Source organism: Bipolaris oryzae, assembly GCF_000523455.1.
Source record: "Bipolaris oryzae ATCC 44560 unplaced genomic scaffold scaffold_149, whole genome shotgun sequence".
In the NCBI taxonomy this organism is placed as follows: Eukaryota; Fungi; Ascomycota; class Dothideomycetes; order Pleosporales; family Pleosporaceae; genus Bipolaris; species Bipolaris oryzae.
Genome location: NW_006911425.1, coordinates 387 through 18,574, shown reverse-complemented (window position 1 = coordinate 18,574; position 18,188 = coordinate 387). Strand labels below are relative to the sequence as shown.

The 18,188-nt window shown below is 48.4% G+C and overlaps 9 protein-coding genes across 9 annotated transcripts; 5 read left to right on the top strand and 4 right to left on the bottom strand.

The window, feature by feature from the left end:
- Positions 1–701: 701 nt before the first annotated feature.
- Positions 702–1,648, bottom strand: COCMIDRAFT_8122 (uncharacterized protein; the record flags this gene model as incomplete). Its single annotated transcript, XM_007693007.1, has 2 exons — positions 702–1,318; positions 1,381–1,648. 2 exons carry the CDS (start codon positions 1,646–1,648, stop codon positions 702–704), a joined length of 885 nt encoding a protein of 294 aa, XP_007691197.1.
- Positions 1,649–2,221: 573 nt separating this feature from the next.
- On the top strand, positions 2,222–3,390 carry COCMIDRAFT_103978 (uncharacterized protein; the record flags this gene model as incomplete). Its single annotated transcript, XM_007693030.1, has 3 exons — positions 2,222–2,495; positions 2,578–3,012; positions 3,074–3,390. The coding sequence occupies 3 exons, from the start codon at positions 2,222–2,224 to the stop codon at positions 3,388–3,390; spliced, it is 1,026 nt and encodes a 341-aa protein (XP_007691220.1).
- Positions 3,391–4,122: 732 nt separating this feature from the next.
- Positions 4,123–4,749, bottom strand: COCMIDRAFT_29074 (uncharacterized protein; the record flags this gene model as incomplete). The annotated part of the gene is made up of 1 exon (XM_007693015.1): positions 4,123–4,749. One exon carries the CDS (start codon positions 4,747–4,749, stop codon positions 4,123–4,125), a length of 627 nt encoding a protein of 208 aa, XP_007691205.1.
- Positions 4,750–6,057: 1,308 nt separating this feature from the next.
- On the bottom strand, positions 6,058–7,894 carry COCMIDRAFT_29073 (uncharacterized protein; the record flags this gene model as incomplete). The annotated part of the gene is made up of 2 exons (XM_007693014.1): positions 6,058–7,581; positions 7,640–7,894. The coding sequence occupies 2 exons, from the start codon at positions 7,892–7,894 to the stop codon at positions 6,058–6,060; spliced, it is 1,779 nt and encodes a 592-aa protein (XP_007691204.1).
- Positions 7,895–9,315: 1,421 nt separating this feature from the next.
- COCMIDRAFT_103961 (uncharacterized protein) lies at positions 9,316–10,643 on the bottom strand (the record flags this gene model as incomplete). Its single annotated transcript, XM_007693029.1, has 5 exons — positions 9,316–9,931; positions 9,981–10,054; positions 10,104–10,196; positions 10,244–10,353; positions 10,409–10,643. The coding sequence occupies 5 exons, from the start codon at positions 10,641–10,643 to the stop codon at positions 9,316–9,318; spliced, it is 1,128 nt and encodes a 375-aa protein (XP_007691219.1).
- Positions 10,644–11,939: 1,296 nt separating this feature from the next.
- On the top strand, positions 11,940–12,317 carry COCMIDRAFT_103966 (uncharacterized protein; the record flags this gene model as incomplete). Its single annotated transcript, XM_007693028.1, has 1 exon — positions 11,940–12,317. One exon carries the CDS (start codon positions 11,940–11,942, stop codon positions 12,315–12,317), a length of 378 nt encoding a protein of 125 aa, XP_007691218.1.
- Positions 12,318–12,853: 536 nt separating this feature from the next.
- Positions 12,854–14,461, top strand: COCMIDRAFT_39642 (uncharacterized protein; the record flags this gene model as incomplete). Its single annotated transcript, XM_007693022.1, has 4 exons — positions 12,854–12,879; positions 12,926–13,831; positions 13,868–14,051; positions 14,105–14,461. 4 exons carry the CDS (start codon positions 12,854–12,856, stop codon positions 14,459–14,461), a joined length of 1,473 nt encoding a protein of 490 aa, XP_007691212.1.
- Positions 14,462–14,854: 393 nt separating this feature from the next.
- COCMIDRAFT_103933 (uncharacterized protein) lies at positions 14,855–15,963 on the top strand (the record flags this gene model as incomplete). The annotated part of the gene is made up of 4 exons (XM_007693027.1): positions 14,855–14,960; positions 15,013–15,318; positions 15,378–15,752; positions 15,803–15,963. 4 exons carry the CDS (start codon positions 14,855–14,857, stop codon positions 15,961–15,963), a joined length of 948 nt encoding a protein of 315 aa, XP_007691217.1.
- A 730-nt stretch (positions 15,964–16,693) lies between these two features.
- COCMIDRAFT_103980 (uncharacterized protein) lies at positions 16,694–17,734 on the top strand (the record flags this gene model as incomplete). The annotated part of the gene is made up of 4 exons (XM_007693026.1): positions 16,694–16,805; positions 16,862–16,934; positions 17,002–17,441; positions 17,487–17,734. 4 exons carry the CDS (start codon positions 16,694–16,696, stop codon positions 17,732–17,734), a joined length of 873 nt encoding a protein of 290 aa, XP_007691216.1.
- Between the last annotated feature and the right edge of the window lie 454 nt (positions 17,735–18,188).

Genomic DNA, 18,188 nt, shown 5'->3' with positions numbered 1-18,188 from the left:
CAGTCCCTAGGCTCTATGTCAGATTGCACGGTAAGCCGTTTCCTTCCGCGGGGCTTGTGATTCGTCCGATGTCGGATTGGGTCTTGGAGTGGTGATTCTGGGGCTGCGGGGAAATTGAATTTGGTGGTTCCGAAGGGCGAGGTAGCAATCATGGGCAGTAGTAGTAGTAGATGCTCGAGATTGTGGCATGCAGCTGCGCGTGCCATTGAATTCGTGCAATGAGGAGGACATCTGCGGAGTGTGAGATTTGCGTATCATTATCGCATTTCGATTCTGAACGACAAGCCTTGATCAACTCTACGAATTTCGTGTTGGTGTTGCTCTTTAGTGGCCAAAAATGGACAAAAACCCACGTTTCGCTGCCCTACTCCATCACGTCTCGAATGGCATTGCGCATTTCAATATGATCAAATTCCTGTCACTTGTTGCTGCAAAATTTCAATCTGTCCATGAGGTGACTGCAATCATGTACTGTGACTAACTAGACTTGTTTCTATCTATTTGCTGTATTACTTGACTTTTTTTTTACCTTTATCTACTTTATAGCGTATCAGATCAATCATCCCAGGAATGAATGGTGGGCCGAACTTCAACCTGCCATAACCGGGTATCGAAAAAAGCCTTTGCAGTCAAATTAGAAAGATATGGCATTCATGTACTGCAACACGTAGACGCAACTGTCTTAGTGGCCCCTCCAAAAACTACTCATAAACGATCTTGTTCCTCGTCCTCCCGCAATGCTCCACCTCTACCTCCACAACGTCCCCATCCCTCAACCACTTGGGGCCCCCAGCCTGCCCAAACCCTACTCCTGATGGCGTCCCCGTCATAATCACAGTTCCCTTCTCTAGCGTCGTGCCCTGGCTCAAAAAGCTAATAATCGTGCGGACATCAAACAACAAATCGCTAGTGTTAGTCCTCTGCCTCTCCTCTCCATTAACCCACGTCCTCAACTCGAGATTGTCCGCAGCCCCAACCACAGCTGGCGACACCATCAACGGGCCAATAGGTGCGTACTTGTCAAAGCCCTTGCTGAAGCACCACTGCGGCACAACGCCAGCGTACGCAGGATCACGCTGCCATTTGCGGGAGCTGATGTCATTGGAAGATACGTACCCCGCGACGTAGTCGATGGCGTCGTCTTTGGAGATGTTCTTTCCCGTCTTGCCGATGACAATGGAGAGCTCGCCTTCGTAGTCTGCTTGGTCGTCTTGTGCGACTTTGGGGATGGGGACGGTCTCATCCCAGCCGGCGATTGACGTGTTGGCTTTTATGAAGAGGGAAGGGTAAGGGGGCGGTTTGCGGCCAGCCTCCGCGACTAGTTGAGGGTGATGAGATACATTGCGGATGAGTGTGGTATTGCAACTTATTGTAACTTACTGTGTGTTTTGTAGTTTAAGCCGATGCAGCGTACCGTGGGGACATCCTTTGGCTGGAGGAGATGGAGGATCTCTTTCACCTTGACGAATTTCCCGGTGCTTTTGACTTCAAAGGGGCTGGTGCCTTCGAGAATCTCTGCTTCCAAGCCAGCTTCCAATTTGGACATGAGATTGTGAGTATTTTCGAGTTGTGGCTCGCCATAATATTCAGCACCGTCCTCGCCCCGGAAGCGAATCAGTCGCTTCCAAGATGCTCCGGGAATGCCCATGACGAAAGATGATTGAGATGGAGAGGGATGACAAAAGCAATACTAAGCGGGGTAATGACAAACTTTGGTACATGTGTAGAAATGTCTCTCGGCATGTTTTATGTGCGATGATGTGCCACTGCTAGTCCTGGCTGCTGCGAAGCCCACGGAAACGAGCCGGACCTCGGGGGCTAACGTGCGGAGGCTCGTCACCCAATCGCCGTCGTCGTCGAACTAGGTCCGAGCATGCATGCCCTGACATGTGCAACACGATTCTGTTCCATCTTTTGTAAGCATACATGATAGAATTTGTACTCAGTCTCATGATTCGCCCGGTCTCGCACATCCCCGTTTGGTGGTAGTGCTTTCCGATGCGTCCAGAGCACAGAAGCTTCCGTCAGCAGGCGCGCATTCGTTCCGCAGGCTTGGAAACACGCGTTCATATGTCCAGCTATGTACAATTTGTAAAGTTTGTGGTCATGCGTATATAAATTCGAATTCGGTAGTCGACAATCCACAGCTTAGATGATCCTTCGTGCCCCAACCCACACTTCACTGACCATTTTTGACTACTACCTTGTTTAGATTAGCAACATGACTGAGGTCGCATCAAACACACAGGTCCCACATCTGAATGGTGGTGGTGACGGTGACTCCTCAGAGAAACTGCTTGCCGACATTCAAAAGCATGCTGTTTCACCACTCTGGACCCAGATGAAGAGGTTGAACCCTCCACTGCCCAACCCCCAAGCAATCCCTCATCTATGGAAGTACAAGGAGATCCGGCCAGACTTGCTGCGAGCCGGAAAGTTGGTGACAGAGAAGCAAGCTGAAAGGCGGGTATTGATGCTAGTAAATCCTAACAAGGGTATGTATGAACATGGCCGTACCTCAACCACCTCAGACCCCTCATGATGATAGTAATGAACCTCGACTCACCTCTTCCACAGAAGCACCATTCACCACCGACACCATCTACGCCGGCCTTCAACTCGTAATGCCCAACGAGACCGCCCCGGCCCATCGCCACACGGCCTTTGCTATGCGCTTCATCATCGAAGGCGAGGGCGGCTTCACCGCCGTCCACGGCCGCCGCGTAAACATGAAGCGCGGCGACGTTATTCTGACCCCAACATGGAACTGGCACGACCACGGAAAGGATGGGTCCGGCCCCATGATCTGGCTCGATGGACTCGATCTCCCCAACTTTGTGCATTTCCCCGTGCATTTTGTAGAGCATCACAGTGCGGCAAGGTATCCAGCCGAGAACGTGGATTCGAATGCTTCGCCCATTGTGTTTCCGTGGGAGAAGATGGTGCAGAACTTGAACAAGGCGCCGGGGAAGTGGGTCTCGTTGCCGTATCTCCAGGCTAATGGCACCGAGGGTGAGTGAGATGAGATTCTAAAAATCGTGATTGAAAGTCGGATCTAACATGTGTGATTTAGTGAGCAGAATACTCGGTGGCTCAGCAGAGCGGCTCGACGCGGGGGAAAGTTCTCCGCCAGTGCGGGAGACGGCTTCTTCGGTGTATCATGTTGTTGAGGGATCAGGGTACACAGAGGTAGAGGGTAAGAAGTTGACCTGGGAGCGTGGCGATACTTTCTGCATCCCATCATGGCATAAGTATCAGCACTTTGCTTCGGGTGAGCAGACGGCATATCTCTATCGCTTTGATGACAAGCCGATGCTGAAGGCATTGGGATTCTATCGCGTGGAAGGAAGTGATACAGAAGCTTTGGCTGCGTCGTGGACAGCTTTCTAGATTCACTGCTGTCGCAAATTCGCTGGACAGAGATGAAAGACGTTGAATCAATCACTTCTTTTGTCTTGGGTTTTTTGTCTTGGAAAAACTGTCATGTCTTTTTAGCAGAGCGACTTGGATCGTTTAGCGTTATGCCAAACACTTGAATTACAATGACCAAATTTCAGTTGTGAGAACAGCATCTTCACCATTAAAACTATCTATTTGTGCCCGTAGTAATATGATGTGGGTTGAGTTTAGATGGTGCACCAAGTAGAAGTGTACCTGTCGATTCTAATGAAACTGCACAATGAGGTATAATAGCTAATTTGGGTTGGTTGAAAGGGGTCGGTGAGGTGATTAGGCAGCTGTTGCTAGTACACACTATGTACTTACGTCATGAGCACAGTTGGGAAGAGGTACGGACAGAATATGCTTATTGCTCAGTACTTATCACGTGCGAGTGGCAAAGGCTACAAGTAAATGACTGTGGGCATCAAAGGCAACGATGTCAGTTCACTTGGACTCATTTGGTTGGTTGCAACGAGTGTACTTTAAGTCTAGTTAATCACCCAAAAAAAGGAACGCGGTGTAAAAGATAAGCGTTGTCATTAACTTCCGATTCTAGCGATGATAAACGAGAAGCTTTTTAGACGCTGAAATGCCATGATGTATATACACATTGGAAAACAGAAGTTCTGTCTTGGAGACTATGAATTTGTATAGTGGGAAAATTGTCCACAAGCTCAGCATCTAAGCAGGAGCAGAAGAGTAGAGGCACCTGTAGTAGGGGGTCTCCTTGAGGGCCTTCATGGTGAAGGGAGTGCATCCCTCGGAACCAGCAGGCTTGTCTACACCATTGAGCCAGATCTTCCAGCCTCCGCCAACAGCGCCGGGGCAAGCCTGGAAGCCAACGTCGCCGGTCAGGCCACCGGCAGCGAAGACGAGGTCACCATCCTTGTTGATCTTGAAGGGGCCGCGCTCCTGGTTCTTGCCGATAGGCTGGACACCGGTTGAGTAGCGGACGTTGCCCTGGCCCATGCCGCTGCGGTCAACGTAGAGCTGGAGAGGGGGGTTGAATGTGTAGAGGTAGACGCTGCCGTCGTCGTGGAGCGAGAAGGAGGCGTAGTCGATGCCGTTGGTGACGTTGTCGCGGCTGCCGTTGATGCCACAGGTCTTGTTGAACTGGTCGGGCGAGTTGATGACGAGGTTGCCCTCCTTGGCCTGGACGTTGCCATAGTGGATGGGGGTGCCGGTGCGCAGAGACATCAGACGGAAGATGTCGCCGGCCTCGGGGCGAGGGTAGGCAGTAGTGGGCTGGGGAAGGGCGGACGAGATGGCGGCCAAGGAGGCGGCGGCGAAGGTGGCGGTGAACTTCATGTTGATGGATTTTTTTGGTGGATGTGGTAGTTGTAGTTGTAGTGATTAAGTATTAATGTAGAGTTGATGAGTTGATGGTTGGATGAAGGCCTGGCAGAGAGCAGCATCAGGTCTCTCCTATATACAAATGACCTCTCGTATTTCCTACCCTTGCCTTACATCATCCGACAATCAAAGCTTGTCCTCAGCGAGGCTCAACCGTGCCCGCTCTCGGCGCCGACGACCAAAGTGCAACGTTATGACTTCATGCAGCGATCCATTCTCGTATCCGCAGTTTTTATGGCCCTGAAATAGCCAGCACCGGCTGTGGCGTGTCCCCCACCCTGGACTGGGCGAAGAAGGTTTTGGGCGGAAATGACGCATCACAGCCACTTCATTTACCCGAGATGCGAGCCAAGCGGCCGAAAGAGGGAAGGCGCAGTCCTCTCTCGGGCCCTGATTGGCGACGGCCTCGGATGGCACACAGCCCAAAATAGAAACCGCAATATCGCCTCCACAAAAACATTCATGCCGAGGTTACGCCTTCCAAACTAGTCAAGTCAATATTTCCTCACGTTACGAGACAGCAGACGCCTCCAGTCAAACACTGCGCTACATCACACGACAATGTTACTCTTCCCTCGTAAAGGTGGGTTCCAATAGCTAGCAGTGTGCTTGGACAGTCGCTTCGAGAATCTTACTGCGTACTGCTGTATCGCGGCAAAGGCGCAATCTTAAAAGCACGGTCAATGCGCAACAACGCGTAAGTCCAATTTGCCTACTGCTGGCTCGACGCCTTGCCCTACACAGTACTACTATGGACCGTCATGCTCTAATGTAGTCTAGCAGGCTCTACATATAGCTACCAAACACTGAAGGTTCTCTGTAATGGCACATCACGAGAGCTCAAGTCATGCTACCCGCGGGAAGCCTCCACTTCTGCCAAGTAAACATCCCAATAACTCACATCGCGCCGCGCCAAGTTGAATGCCACTGATGTCGACTCCCCAGGATTGAGGTACTAGTACATCTTCTCCAAGCCTCGTAAGCTGCGCACTAGCATCCCCGCCTCACTCGGATACGGATAAGGGCAAGAGATTGAGTTGGGGGGACCGCAGCTCCCCGCTTTTGACCCGTCTTGCTGACCGCCACCTCAACTATTATAAGAGTCGCCCAAAGCTTCACGTTGCCACCGGCATATATCCGCGCATTGGCACCACGAGTACGCGATGCGTTAGCTACTGCAATGTTCGTCTTCAGATTTGACACGTTCAAGGTACCCTAGATTTTACATACACTTCGCCTTGCATGGATGCATCAAGATTGGCGTCATCCACTCTCGTGGATTGTTCTCAAGTCAACTTGGCCCGGCAGTCTGAGGTACGAAGTCATGTCCACAGACATGTCCGTCTCTTTTCTTGTGTGACCGCTGCCCCAGTACTCAAACCTATTACCGCTTGTGGACGCATACTCATACTCCCAATCCTCCCATCTTGGCTCTCTTCGGACGGCAGTAAGATGAGTGGCGGTTCCTGGCCACAATCCATGAATCCTGGCGCCGATAATGCCTCCATTGTTCCAAGAAGCACAGTGGTCGGTCAGCACCGTGGTAGGAAAATAGGCGTCACAGTAATCCACAAAATCATCTGCCGCCTTCTGCGAGGGTGTTATGCTGGCAATCCCCTGGGAAGACACTTTTCGAAGGATCCTAGCGCAGTACGTGATCTGATTCTCGACGCTATGCACCACAGTACCAGCCGGGCCACTGGCATGCGGACCGCCCACGTATAAAAGGTTTGGGAACCCAGGTGTTGCAGCACCTAGGTAGGTATACGGGAACCCAAACTTCCCACCCGGCTTCCACGCGGATTTCAGGTCGACGCCTCCGGCTGTGATGGAAAACGGCGGAGCCATATCCGAGTTAGCACCGGTGGCGCAAAAGATGGCGTCGAATTCGCGGTGGTCCCCATCAATCGTCTCAATACCAGTGGCGGTGAATCGATTTATACGAGTCGCCACAAAGTCCACGTTGTCCTCGAGAAGGGCTTCAAGGTAGCCTGGTCCAAACGTCAACCGACGGCAATGGGGCGAGAAGTCTGGAATGAGATGTTTGATTAACTCTGGTCTTCCGGCGAGCCTCTTGGTCATTCCAGCAACAAGGGCTTTGGTCAAGGCGACGTTCTCCTCCGACTTGAGCATGCCTTTGTACTTCCTCCAGTATGCGCCTTCAAGCTGCTTCCTGAAGTCTAGGTACACTTCTGGGTCTTTGAACGACTCGAGCTGCTCTTTTGTGTAGGGCTGTGATTGAAATGTGTGTTCGGTGTTAGGGATTGCAGCAGCAATCCAAGTCGGATTGCGTGCGTAATGGGTTACATGGCCGGCTAGCTTCTGCAACTCTGGGAGTATCTGCACCCCGCTCGCACCATTGCCGATGAGCGCGACTCTCTTTCCGCTCAGACCATAGCTAGAATCCCAGTTGGACGTGTGCCTCAAGTGACCGCGGAACTCGCCAACTCCCGGATAGTCAGGTAGTTTCAACGCATTGTACCGGCCAATAGCCAGAATCACAAAATCGAACAGCTCCACGCCTGTCTTGCTCGTCTTTGTGTTGTGTACTGTGACAGTCCAGGATTTCAATGCACCGTCCCAGGAGGCGCTTTCAACGCGGTGGCTGGGTTTAATGTATCGATGCACATCATATTTGTCCGCCTGGTCTTTCCAGTACTGGAGAATCTCAGCACCAGTCGCAATCGTTTCCGTCCAGTTCGTATTCGGCAAGAAGGTGCACTGATACACATGCGCAAAGGTGTCGCACCGGAGCCCGGGGTAGGCATTTTCGAGCCAGGTCCCGCCCTATATCAGCGACAAAGATGGTAAGTTTATTTGTCTGCTAACTGGAACAAGCACCTACCACATCATCATTCTTTTCAAAAATGGTAAGCTCGATGCCAGGCACTTTTGCGGGCAGAAGAATGCCTGCTATGATGCCCGACAACCCGGCTCCCACAACGGCGACACGCAGCGGCCGCACGTCATCGATGCAACGGTCTGCGTCGATCTTCATTCGCGAAGTAGGGTAGGAGCTTGGCAGAGATGCACCCTCCACGGGTATGCTGGTGGCGGTAGAGTCTCGTGCAGGCTTAATACCTGTTGTTTGAGCACCCATTTTCGTTTGTGCTTGAAGAGAATAACGCTGGTTGGAAGCTATGGTATCCCACAAAAATCTGTACAACCAGAGTTGATGACGACCCAGTTACTGGGATATAAAGATTGCCCATTATCTATCTCACGAGATCCGAGATTGTGTTCCTACAGGGTCGGATCCCACGGCGCTCTCCAACTAAGGTAAGCTCGGTCGTATGGAGTTCGTTCCTCGCCGAAATATGGCAGCGTATTGCGCAGCAACACACCAGAAAGGACTAACTCAGTGCGCCTGGAGAGCTGATGGAGCAACTCTACGGAGTACAGCTGGGAACAAGCGAGGGGCCTTTGTATTGTTGATCCAATTAAGAACAGAAGTTGCTTCAGACATTCAGTGCTGTATTACTACTCCTACTACTACTACTGCTACTAATTCGCATGTACGTACTTAGTTACCGTTATTTTTATCCACCAAGTGTGATAGCTTCATCTAGGGTATTGAAAACTAGCTCCTCTATTGCATTCTAAACAGCTTCCCCCACCTTTTAGCAGAGAAAATCGTCGGAAACTTATCTTTCCAGGTCTTTCACAAGTAGACCAATGCTTTCGTCCTAGCCGGCTTGTTGACAAGTTTGGTATACCCACAAGTGAGAAGTAAAGAGACGAGAGATGATAGTTTTCCTCAAACTCAAATTTACTACATACTAGAGAGAGCACTTCCGTACTAGCAAAGCCGTTAAACGTGATCATGTGCGCGACATGGGAACAAAACTGAATCAGTGAAGTTCAAGATAGCTAGTTCATCTCATAGTAGCGCCTCCCCCAAGTAGCTAGTGCTTTGCCTACAGAAGTGCTCGTTTTTACCCTAAACAGGTATCCGGACGTGCAACGTCCAATCACCTCAAACAATACTGTAACACGCGCTTGACATTCCACCACTTGGCTTCTTTTTCCATCTGTTTGCTATGCAGCCTATCAGATCAATTATCTCAGAAAAGATTAGCTAGCCACACCCTGACCTGCTGCAATCAGATATCAAAATATTTGACTCTATAGTCAAAGTAAAAATAAATTTAGGAATACTTCTAAAAATACACCTGTTACAGATATATGCCTGTTAGGCAAACCTCTCTTAGATACGATAACTAGAATACGGTTGTGACGAAGGCAGCAATAGCGAACTGCGGTTGCTGATATTTTACAAAAGGTATAATTACAAGAACTGAGTAGCGTTTACTTAATGATATATAGGAAGACTGTTCCCTGCGGTCACTACTACTTGGCTAAATACTGTGTATTTGTTCCCAAATCTTCCGTACAGCCCAAATAAGGGAACTCAACGCATTGTAGCTAAAGTTAAGGTCAAAAGATAAAGAGGCGTGACCCCAAACCCACCTTACAATAATGATTCATAAAAAAGCAAAGTAATGACTACTAGACAAAGCTCTATAGGGCGAGTGCTTCCTGCCGAGACTTGGATACCGGATCAAAGAAGGGTTTCTCTCCTAGGCTTACAGCACGGTTCCCTTTCTTCATCGATGTGCTCGTGGCATTTCCGGATACGTCGTTCGTCGCTGAATGGAACACGCATCGGTTATCCCAGATGGCAAGATCATTGACGTTCCATTTCAATCGAACCTGGAGATCATGATTCTCTGCAATGAGCTTCAGAAAATATGCTTTTAAGATATGGTTCTCTTCCTTCGTCATGCCCTCAAAGTAGCCACCTTCCAGCTGGTGAGCGGCTCCGAAGAGAGACTTCCACCCCGTAACGGGGTTGGTGCGGATAACGGGATGCGACGCTGCAAAGTCTGTCCTTGTATTGAGGGGAGAGCCACGGTTGCCCTCAAGCATGTTTCCGTCAAAACGTTTCGCAATTTCAGAGAAGTTAGGTTGAGCATGAACACCCGTGAGCGATTCAGCAAAGACCTTCCAGGGAGGTGACATGCGGTCGTATGCTTCGTACCCAGAAGCCCAAAGCGTATCTCCGCCACTATTCCCATTTGGAATGGTGTGAATCTTGAGGAGAGAATAGTCTGGGGGAACCTGCTCATATGTCATGCTATGCAAGAGGGTGAGCTCATACTTAGAAAGATGATAGTTGCACTTACTCAGAGTGCCATCCTTCACTAGCAATGGCTTTGCACTTGTATCGAAATCTATCATCATAGTATTTGTAACCCTCCTTAAGAATTATTAGTACAAAGATGTCTTTTAGTCATGAGAAGACACACCTTAGAGCAAATTACGAACACTTCTGGGTCGACCTTGTCATTGGGGTCATCAGTAATACCTCTTCGACTCGCATTAAACGCGTGACGGTGGAGCTGGTGATTATTAGCCCACTTCAAGATGAATTCGGATCACTCTCTACCTTAGATGTTTTAGGCTTTCCCGTCAGGTCACCGAGCTTCTGAGCAAGTGCCTTCTGATCCTCAAGTGTAATGTCCTGGTTTCGTAGGAACACTACGCCACGTTCGGAGACTGAAAAGAAGAGTCAGCGCCTAGCTACTGAATTAGATTATCTAGTGAGTCTTACCCATGATTGCAAGGTCCCTGATCTTGTCGTCGTCATGTAGAATTTGACTAACTTGCAAATCTTCAAACTCCTCCCCAATCACTGGCGTGACGGAAAAATGCGCATGAGCGTCGAGAGCTCCAGACGACTTCAGAGGCTGTACTAGCCGTGTCGCGGCAGGACCTTTTGACGTTTCCTTGTAATTGATCTCTGCCGGAGTAGAGCTGGTGCTAATGAGAGTTGCAGAGGCAGACATACTCGTGATAGGTGATGGAAACGACAGTAGAACTGGAAACCTTTGGATATGCAAAATTGATCGTTGGGAAAGAGACAAACATAATTATCTATACCCGAGATGGATCTCTACGCGACTTGTTCGGATTACACTGAACCTTTCTATGCATGGAGGGCCGAGAAGGATGTGACCTCTCGGCTCCGCACGGATTACGCGCGTAGTACAGTATTTCGTTACGCACGGTCACTAGCTAGTTGCACCTCCCCGCCCCGGATCATCTCATCTTCCCGCTGCTTGCAAAACAATGCCACCATATCCGCCAAGGTCGAGATTCAATAGTTAGACTCAGCCAATCCGGGAGATAGTCTTTCATATAAAAGATTAGTTAACAATGCAATTTATGCCGATTGGCGTTGTCACGCCGAACACAAGGCATTCATGCGTCGGTCTAGGACAGTGGGTTGAAGTGGCTGAAGCAGGTGTTTGATCGCTACACCAAGGACAAAGCCAGGAGACGGCGGCGATTACCTATCACCGACGGCTAAGGCAGCCATGCGACAAAGGCCTTCATCGATTACCGCGATTATCACGAGGGTTCTGCCTATGATATTTCCTCACATGCTACCCATACTCTCCAGCTGTTGTTGATGTTGTCTGCTTCAAGCCTCTTACTTAAAACTACACTTTGCTTTATATGCATAATCACAGAACGCAGAGGTAGGCGCCTATGAAGTGAGAGGTTTTTTGACCCATTCTGGTCTGCTTGGTTGAATACCCTCAAAAATCATTAGTATTGAAGGCCTTCGAAGCCATAGGTATTAACCTACCCAACACCTACCTTATTCTCAATCTCTTCAAAATACTAAGGCCTCAAGTTATGAAGACACCTCCACAGCAAACACGGCCTCAAGCTCCGTTACCTGATTCTTACTGGTCAGAAGCTAAGTTGTTGTTGCGTAGTGCAATGAAGGATCAAACTGATGGTAGAGTTAGGGTACTTGGATAGATCATTGACCAGCTCAGCGTGCAATTGAAGCCCGCTCAGTATGAGATACAAGACGTAAGCTAGGCGTTGGCTGCAAAGGAGAAGAAGAAGGGCAAGAAGAGAGTATCACCATTGTACGCCCACAGTGCTGAGTGATACGGGGGAGCCAAGTGGTGGAGTCCTTCATCAGAGAAGGAAGTTGACACATGTGACGCCGGATTTGAGGCCTATGAGCAACAGTTAGAAGCTTAAAAAGCTACACGGCATGATTTAAAACAGGCTAAAAGCCTACTCGAGGGAATTTAGAAGCACTGGAAGCGTGAGTCAAAAACATGAAGCAGGGAGAGCGAGACCGCGTTAAAGCCAAGAAGGCACAAACAGCAGTAGCATTCACGGCCAAAAGGGAGCATAAAAAGCAAATTCGCAACACTGAAAAAAGTATTCAATTGCCTAAAAAGGTGATCAAAAGGATAAAGTCTTTTAAGTTTAAAACAGCGAAGAAGCGTCGTTCTGCTGCTGTACGTAGTCGTCCAGTCCCCCAATGGCCCACCCCGAGAGACTCCAACAACAACAACCCGCCGCGGCAGAATCTCAATTATTCCTACAGATTTTTTACGCACAGATCCTGCAATATGGGTTTACAGAATCCCCCACCAGAGGAATTTGTGAGAACAGCTTCTGTATGGGGCTATGCAACCTCATTCTTGTAAAGCTTACAAAGGCGGTTGGGTGGATCGACTAGTGACTGTGCGCAACCCGCAACCGTGCATGGTATTCGGTATATTTTGCTGCCCTCTCTAACGAAAGGCATTTCAAAAGCCTGGATTATCTTTGCGTTCTCGACATATTAGTTTTCTTTCAGTGCGGTCTTTACTAAGATCGCCAAATTTGATGTATGTCTTGCAAAGAGAATAAGCATCCTAGAGTTTATCTACAACTTATTTTATCTCAATTCACATCTCATATGCGTGTCGAGACACTATCCGTAACTAAGGCGCAATCAAAGCCGCATTTTGTACCCCATATTTGTCTTAGCATTCGATCGATCTGCAAATCACTCTGACTAGGGACGGCGTGGAAGCATTGTAAATAAAGCCGAGTAGGATCAAAGGCGAGCGGGTAAACTCACGTACCCGGACTAGCCGAAGGATTCGGTCATATTGCGAGCATCATCGTCTGCACATGCAAGAATATGTAAGGTGCCCTCTACACCGTCTGGCACATCCTCGAGCATTCTCTACCAAATATGAATATACTTACATTGGTTTTTGTGTGTGCAGTTGCATTTGTGAGTATCCTTTACTACCCAACCAGTCAGCACTGACTATTTCAAATGCGCTTTTCGTGCATTATATCGTGTCGTCTTCAATGTTTTCTTGCACCCTCTGTCCATTTTTCCTGGTCCAAAGCACCTGGCGGCATGTGGTTTCTTTCATTCGTATAACAATCAGTTGAAAGTCGAATGGTACAAGTACATGCTGAAGGTTCACGACAAGTATGGACCCATCGTGCGCGTTGGTCCAGACCATCTTGCGGTTGATGGCAGTATTGGTTGGTCCGAGGTTTTTGGCCACAAAAGAGCTGACCGCCAGGAATTTGGACGGTATCCCGGGTTTTACAGCCCTGGGAAAGACGACCCTATCTATTTGTTCTCAGCAGACCGAACAGGCCACCGAAGGCAGCGACGATTATTGTCGCACGCCTTCTCCGATGCGTCCATGTACGAACAAGAGGCCCTGATCACAACCCATATCAACCTCCTCATCTTCCGGTTGCACACCTTTGCCGAGCGGAATGAGCCTCTCGACGCTGTCCAGTGGTACAGTTTTGCCACCTTTGACATCATCGGCGACCTAGCCTTTGGAGAGTCATTCGGCTGCCTTGAAAACAACGATTTGCACCCATGGGTGGCCAACATGTTCAATACGGTCAAAGCAGCTCTCATGATACAGTTTCTAAATCAATATCCTCTGTTGCGACCTTTCGGAAGAGTGTTGGGGAAGAAACTGTTGGCTCAGCGAAAGGAGCATTCCGAGTTCGCAGCTGGAAGGGCCAAGCAAAGGCTGTCCCTAGATCCAGCAACGAATAGCCGCAAAGACTTTGTGACGTATATATTGCGCCACAACGACGAGAAGGGAATGAGCGAGGGTGAGATCATGGGCAACCTCAACAAGATTATCGTTGCTGGGAGTGAGACTACAGCAACCACGCTATCGGCATTGACGTTTTACCTGACTCAGAATAAATAAGCATTAGGAAGGCTCACAGAGGAGATAAGGCAGACATTCTCCTCGGAGGATCAAATCACGATGAGTTCGACCGCTCCCCTTTCTTACCTACATGCGTGTCTCCAGGAAGGATTGAGAATTTACCCTCCTACTGCAGAAACCCCGCCGCGCGTGTCTCCTGGTGATTTCATTGCAGGAAAATATGTTCCTCAAGGAGTAGGCTCTGTCCCCCGTGGTCGAAGAAAAGGCAGCGACTGATAGGCGCGTAGACCCGAATATCGATATACCAATGGGCCTCATACCATTCCGCGCGTAATTTCGTGAAGCCGTCGGAATTCAAACCGGAACGCTGGCTACCACCAACGCATCCTTATCACGATCCCGTTTTCAATCACGACAACAAGGATGCGTTCAATGCCTTCTCATACGGTCCACGTAATTGCATTGGGAAGAATCTTGCTTACGCCGAGCTTAGGCTCATTATGACCCGTGTCCTCTGGAACTTTGATATTTCCTTAGTGGATGGATATGAAAGTTGGACTGAGCACCACAAGGTCTTTAGCATCTGGCAAAAGACCCCATTAATGGTTCGGCTCAGCCGTGTGGCAAGGTCGGAGAGTACGTAGGCTTCTAAGCTTCCGCTTCCGAATTCCAGCAATTAGAGCGCATAGACTAGAAAAACGCCAATATACAGAGCACAAGACCTTATCATTCCATCCAACCAGAAATGCGTTGTGGATGTTCCGACAGATCTTTTGCAGAGGCAGCTCCAACTCGGAGTGGATCCGAGGCAGTCGGAGATGATCCCGCCCAATTCGGTCATACGTTTCTTAGCAAAAACCGACATTAACAAAAGTATGTTTGTATCCTCTCACAAGCTCTGTAAAAAGATATCATAGCACAATGAACCCTGTGACTGCTAAAATGTACGACACGATGGACACTGATATCAAAACGAAAACCTTTCTTGGCAACAGAACGTATCTCAAGAGCTCTGGTGCACTAGATCCTTATAAAAAATGGACTTAACTCCTATTCTTGGGACAGAGTTTGTCGACGCAAGATTGGCTCAATGGATGTCAGCTCCAAATGCCGATGCCATGTTACGCGATCTCGCTATCAAGAGTGGGTGCCACCAGGTTGAGGCAGACGAATACTGTGCTAACAATTTGACTAGTATCTGAGAGAGGTGTCGTATTTTTCCGCGGCCAAGACGATTTGACAAATGAAATGCAAAAGCAACTTATGCAACGACTGGGCGAACTGTCTGGCAAACCGAGAACATCAAGCCTGCATGTACATCCAGTAATAAGCTCAGAGAGGACGCTGGCAGATGATTTGGAGATCAGTGTCATCAGTACAGAGTTGGGCTCTGGAAGGCAGATGGCTGCCGTAAATCCTGGGCAGTGGCATACCGAAATTGCTTTTGAACTGGTTCCAGCAGACTATACTTCATTACGCCTTACAAAGCTTCCAAAAACAGGTGGAGGGGAGTCCAAATCCTGATGACGCGCCCTGTGCACAAAAGCTAATCCTGCGCAGATACAATGTGGGCTTCAGGCTATGAGATATATGATAGGATTTCCCACCCATATCGTCGGTTCCTCGAAGGACTAACAGCTACATTTGCGCTGCCCAGTATAAATACAGCGACGCAGCGCCTTGGAAGTTCATTGTATGACGGGGCACGTGGGTCTCCCGACAACGTCGGAGCAGATCTGAAAGCTGTTCACCCTGTTGTGCGGACAAACCCCGTGACGGGATGGAAGAGCATTTACCCAATCGGGCTACATGTCTCACATATCAATGGCGTCACACCAGAAGAGAGCCAAAACCTGTGTGAGTGGCTTTTGCAGATGATCTATCGCAACCACGACCTTCAAGTTAGGTTCAAATGGCAGAATAAGAATGATATTGGTGAGCAATCTTTCTATGATTCTGATCAACACCCACTAACATTCGCTTAGCGATCTGGGACAATCGTAGTGTTTTTCATGCAGCCACATTTGATTTTGAAGGGTTAGGAGAGCGCCTGGGTGATCGTGCTGTGGGAGTGGGCGAAAGACCTTTCTTTGACCCTAACAGCACTTCGAGACGAGAATCCCTTAATTTGCCAAGCTACGTGTGATGCAGTACCGCACTTAAATCAAGACATCCTCTCGAATTCATTGAATAACATGTTAAAAACATATTCAGTTTCCGTGCTATTACAAGAAGGGATTCAAAGTAGAGTGCTAGATTAGCTTTCTAGAAAAAATAGTATAAACGTTACTCATACTCAATAGCTCCTATACTTATTAGAGCTTTGGTAATTTATTTGCTCTTTGATCTTTATGTCGTTCATTGAAGATTTGCTATAGTAGCCGCTAGGCTCGAGTGATAACTGGTCTTCAAAATTCGCATTGAATTTTGCCCTAGCGCTACTAGTTGGCCGTCACCCGCGCTGATCGTTGAGTCGTCAACTTCGGTGAAGAACAAACCAATCCTGCCTGAAGTGGTAACTTTTGCTGCCGATCACCAGCATTCGATGTCGTGAAAAACACTTGCCTATTTGCAACAGGACCCATAGACTACTGAATCTAACTAATGCACCGTCAGCTTATCAGGTAAGGTATCTTTTCTTCGTCCCCATGCGCTCCTCCAGAAGCTTGGTTGATTCCGAAGAGCAGTTCCGACTCGATCGGCGTAGGATCATATTACCGAGGTAGAGGATCAAAATAATCTCGGATCTCCGATGGGCAAGTTCTAGACTTGAGGCTTGTAGCTAGAGCTATCTTTCAATAAAGATGTTAAAAATGAGCAGAAGTGAGGTTTCACCGGCTACATCAATTGTCGTCGCACTGAAAACTGCTCAAGCCATGACAACGTATCACGTCTCCGATGTGGAGTTCAACAGTTTGCAGGGGAAGAATATAGTTGTAATTGGTGGCGTACAAGGGATTGGGAAGGCGACTGTCGAGCTCGCTCATAGTAAGTGTTTTCAGCCGTGCGGGTCAAGGGATAAGACTGATTCAAAGAGTTTACAGAGAATGGTGCGACAGTGCTGCTTGCGGATATCAACGACACTTTAGCTCAGGAGCTTGTTAGCCAATTAAAAGAGTAGGCTCCTGTTGTTACTTTGGCATGGTTTTATCCTGGGTTAGTAGAGAAACTAAACATCTTCTAGGCGAGTGATTTTCCGTCACTGTGACATGTCGGACTGGAACAGTGTCCTCGATCTTTTCGAATTTGCCCAGAGAACTCTCAATGTTATACACGCTGTAGTCTGTAATGCCGGTGTCGTTGGTTGTTCGCGTCTTTTCGGCGACGAACGTGATTCCCAAACTGGCAGGCTCCTTCCTCCAAATTTGGATGCGATTCACGTTAATCTCATAGGGGCGATACATGTCGTCAAGGCAGCAGCTCATTATCTGGGCGCTGATGATGATGATTTCAAGAGAGCTATTACCATCACCGGGAGCACAGCAGGATTGGTCGATGCCCCTGGTGTCGATCCGCTCTATGTCGCATCAAAAACAGGGCTAGTGGGTCTTCTCAGAAGTATGAAGATGCAACTTGCTTCAAGAAACATCAATGTCAACCTACTAGCGCCATGGGCGACAGGGGGTCTTTTTTTCTCATCCTTCTAGGCTGCTGCTGACTGTATTGTAGATACTCCTATGTTCACAGATGAGCTCCTGAAAATTTGGAAGGGACTGCCCATCAACAAGCCCATCGACCTTGCCAAAGCATTGTTAATGCCAACGACTCGACCCGAAATCCACGGGAAGGTATTTTGGGTGGGAGGAGGAAAAATCGTAGAAATAGAAGATAAGTTGCGTGAAACTCGTCCGCAATGGCTGGGACAAGAGTTGAGTGATGGCGTTGAAGAGGGGCGACAGCGGCTCAGCGGCTTATAATATTTATTTCTATGCAGAACACGAGTTCTCGAATGAATAGACTTATATGGGCACTTTCTGTCGTTTATTCGTTCGTTCATTTTGGTTCAAACTGTTTATGCAAATTTAGCTGTTGAAATGTTTATAGACATCCAAGCCCCGTTCAGAAGTTTAAATGGATTTCTAGCCTTAGTAGTTGAGAAGTCTTGCTAGTCCCTCGGTATCAACGTTAAACTATTATACCCAGTTCAAACCCTTATCTTCAACTAGCAATAGATCACCTAACCTATCCTCTATCATTAATGCTACGCAAATCTCCAGAGACTTCAATAGAGTACTAATTTATTTCCTCTCAATCAAAGAGCTTATCAAGGAGCATTGAAACGCATGTGGTCGCAAGTCTACACGTAAAACTTTTTATACTTACGCCAGATGTTTAGATCAATAAGAAGATAAACAGATAAACAATACTAGT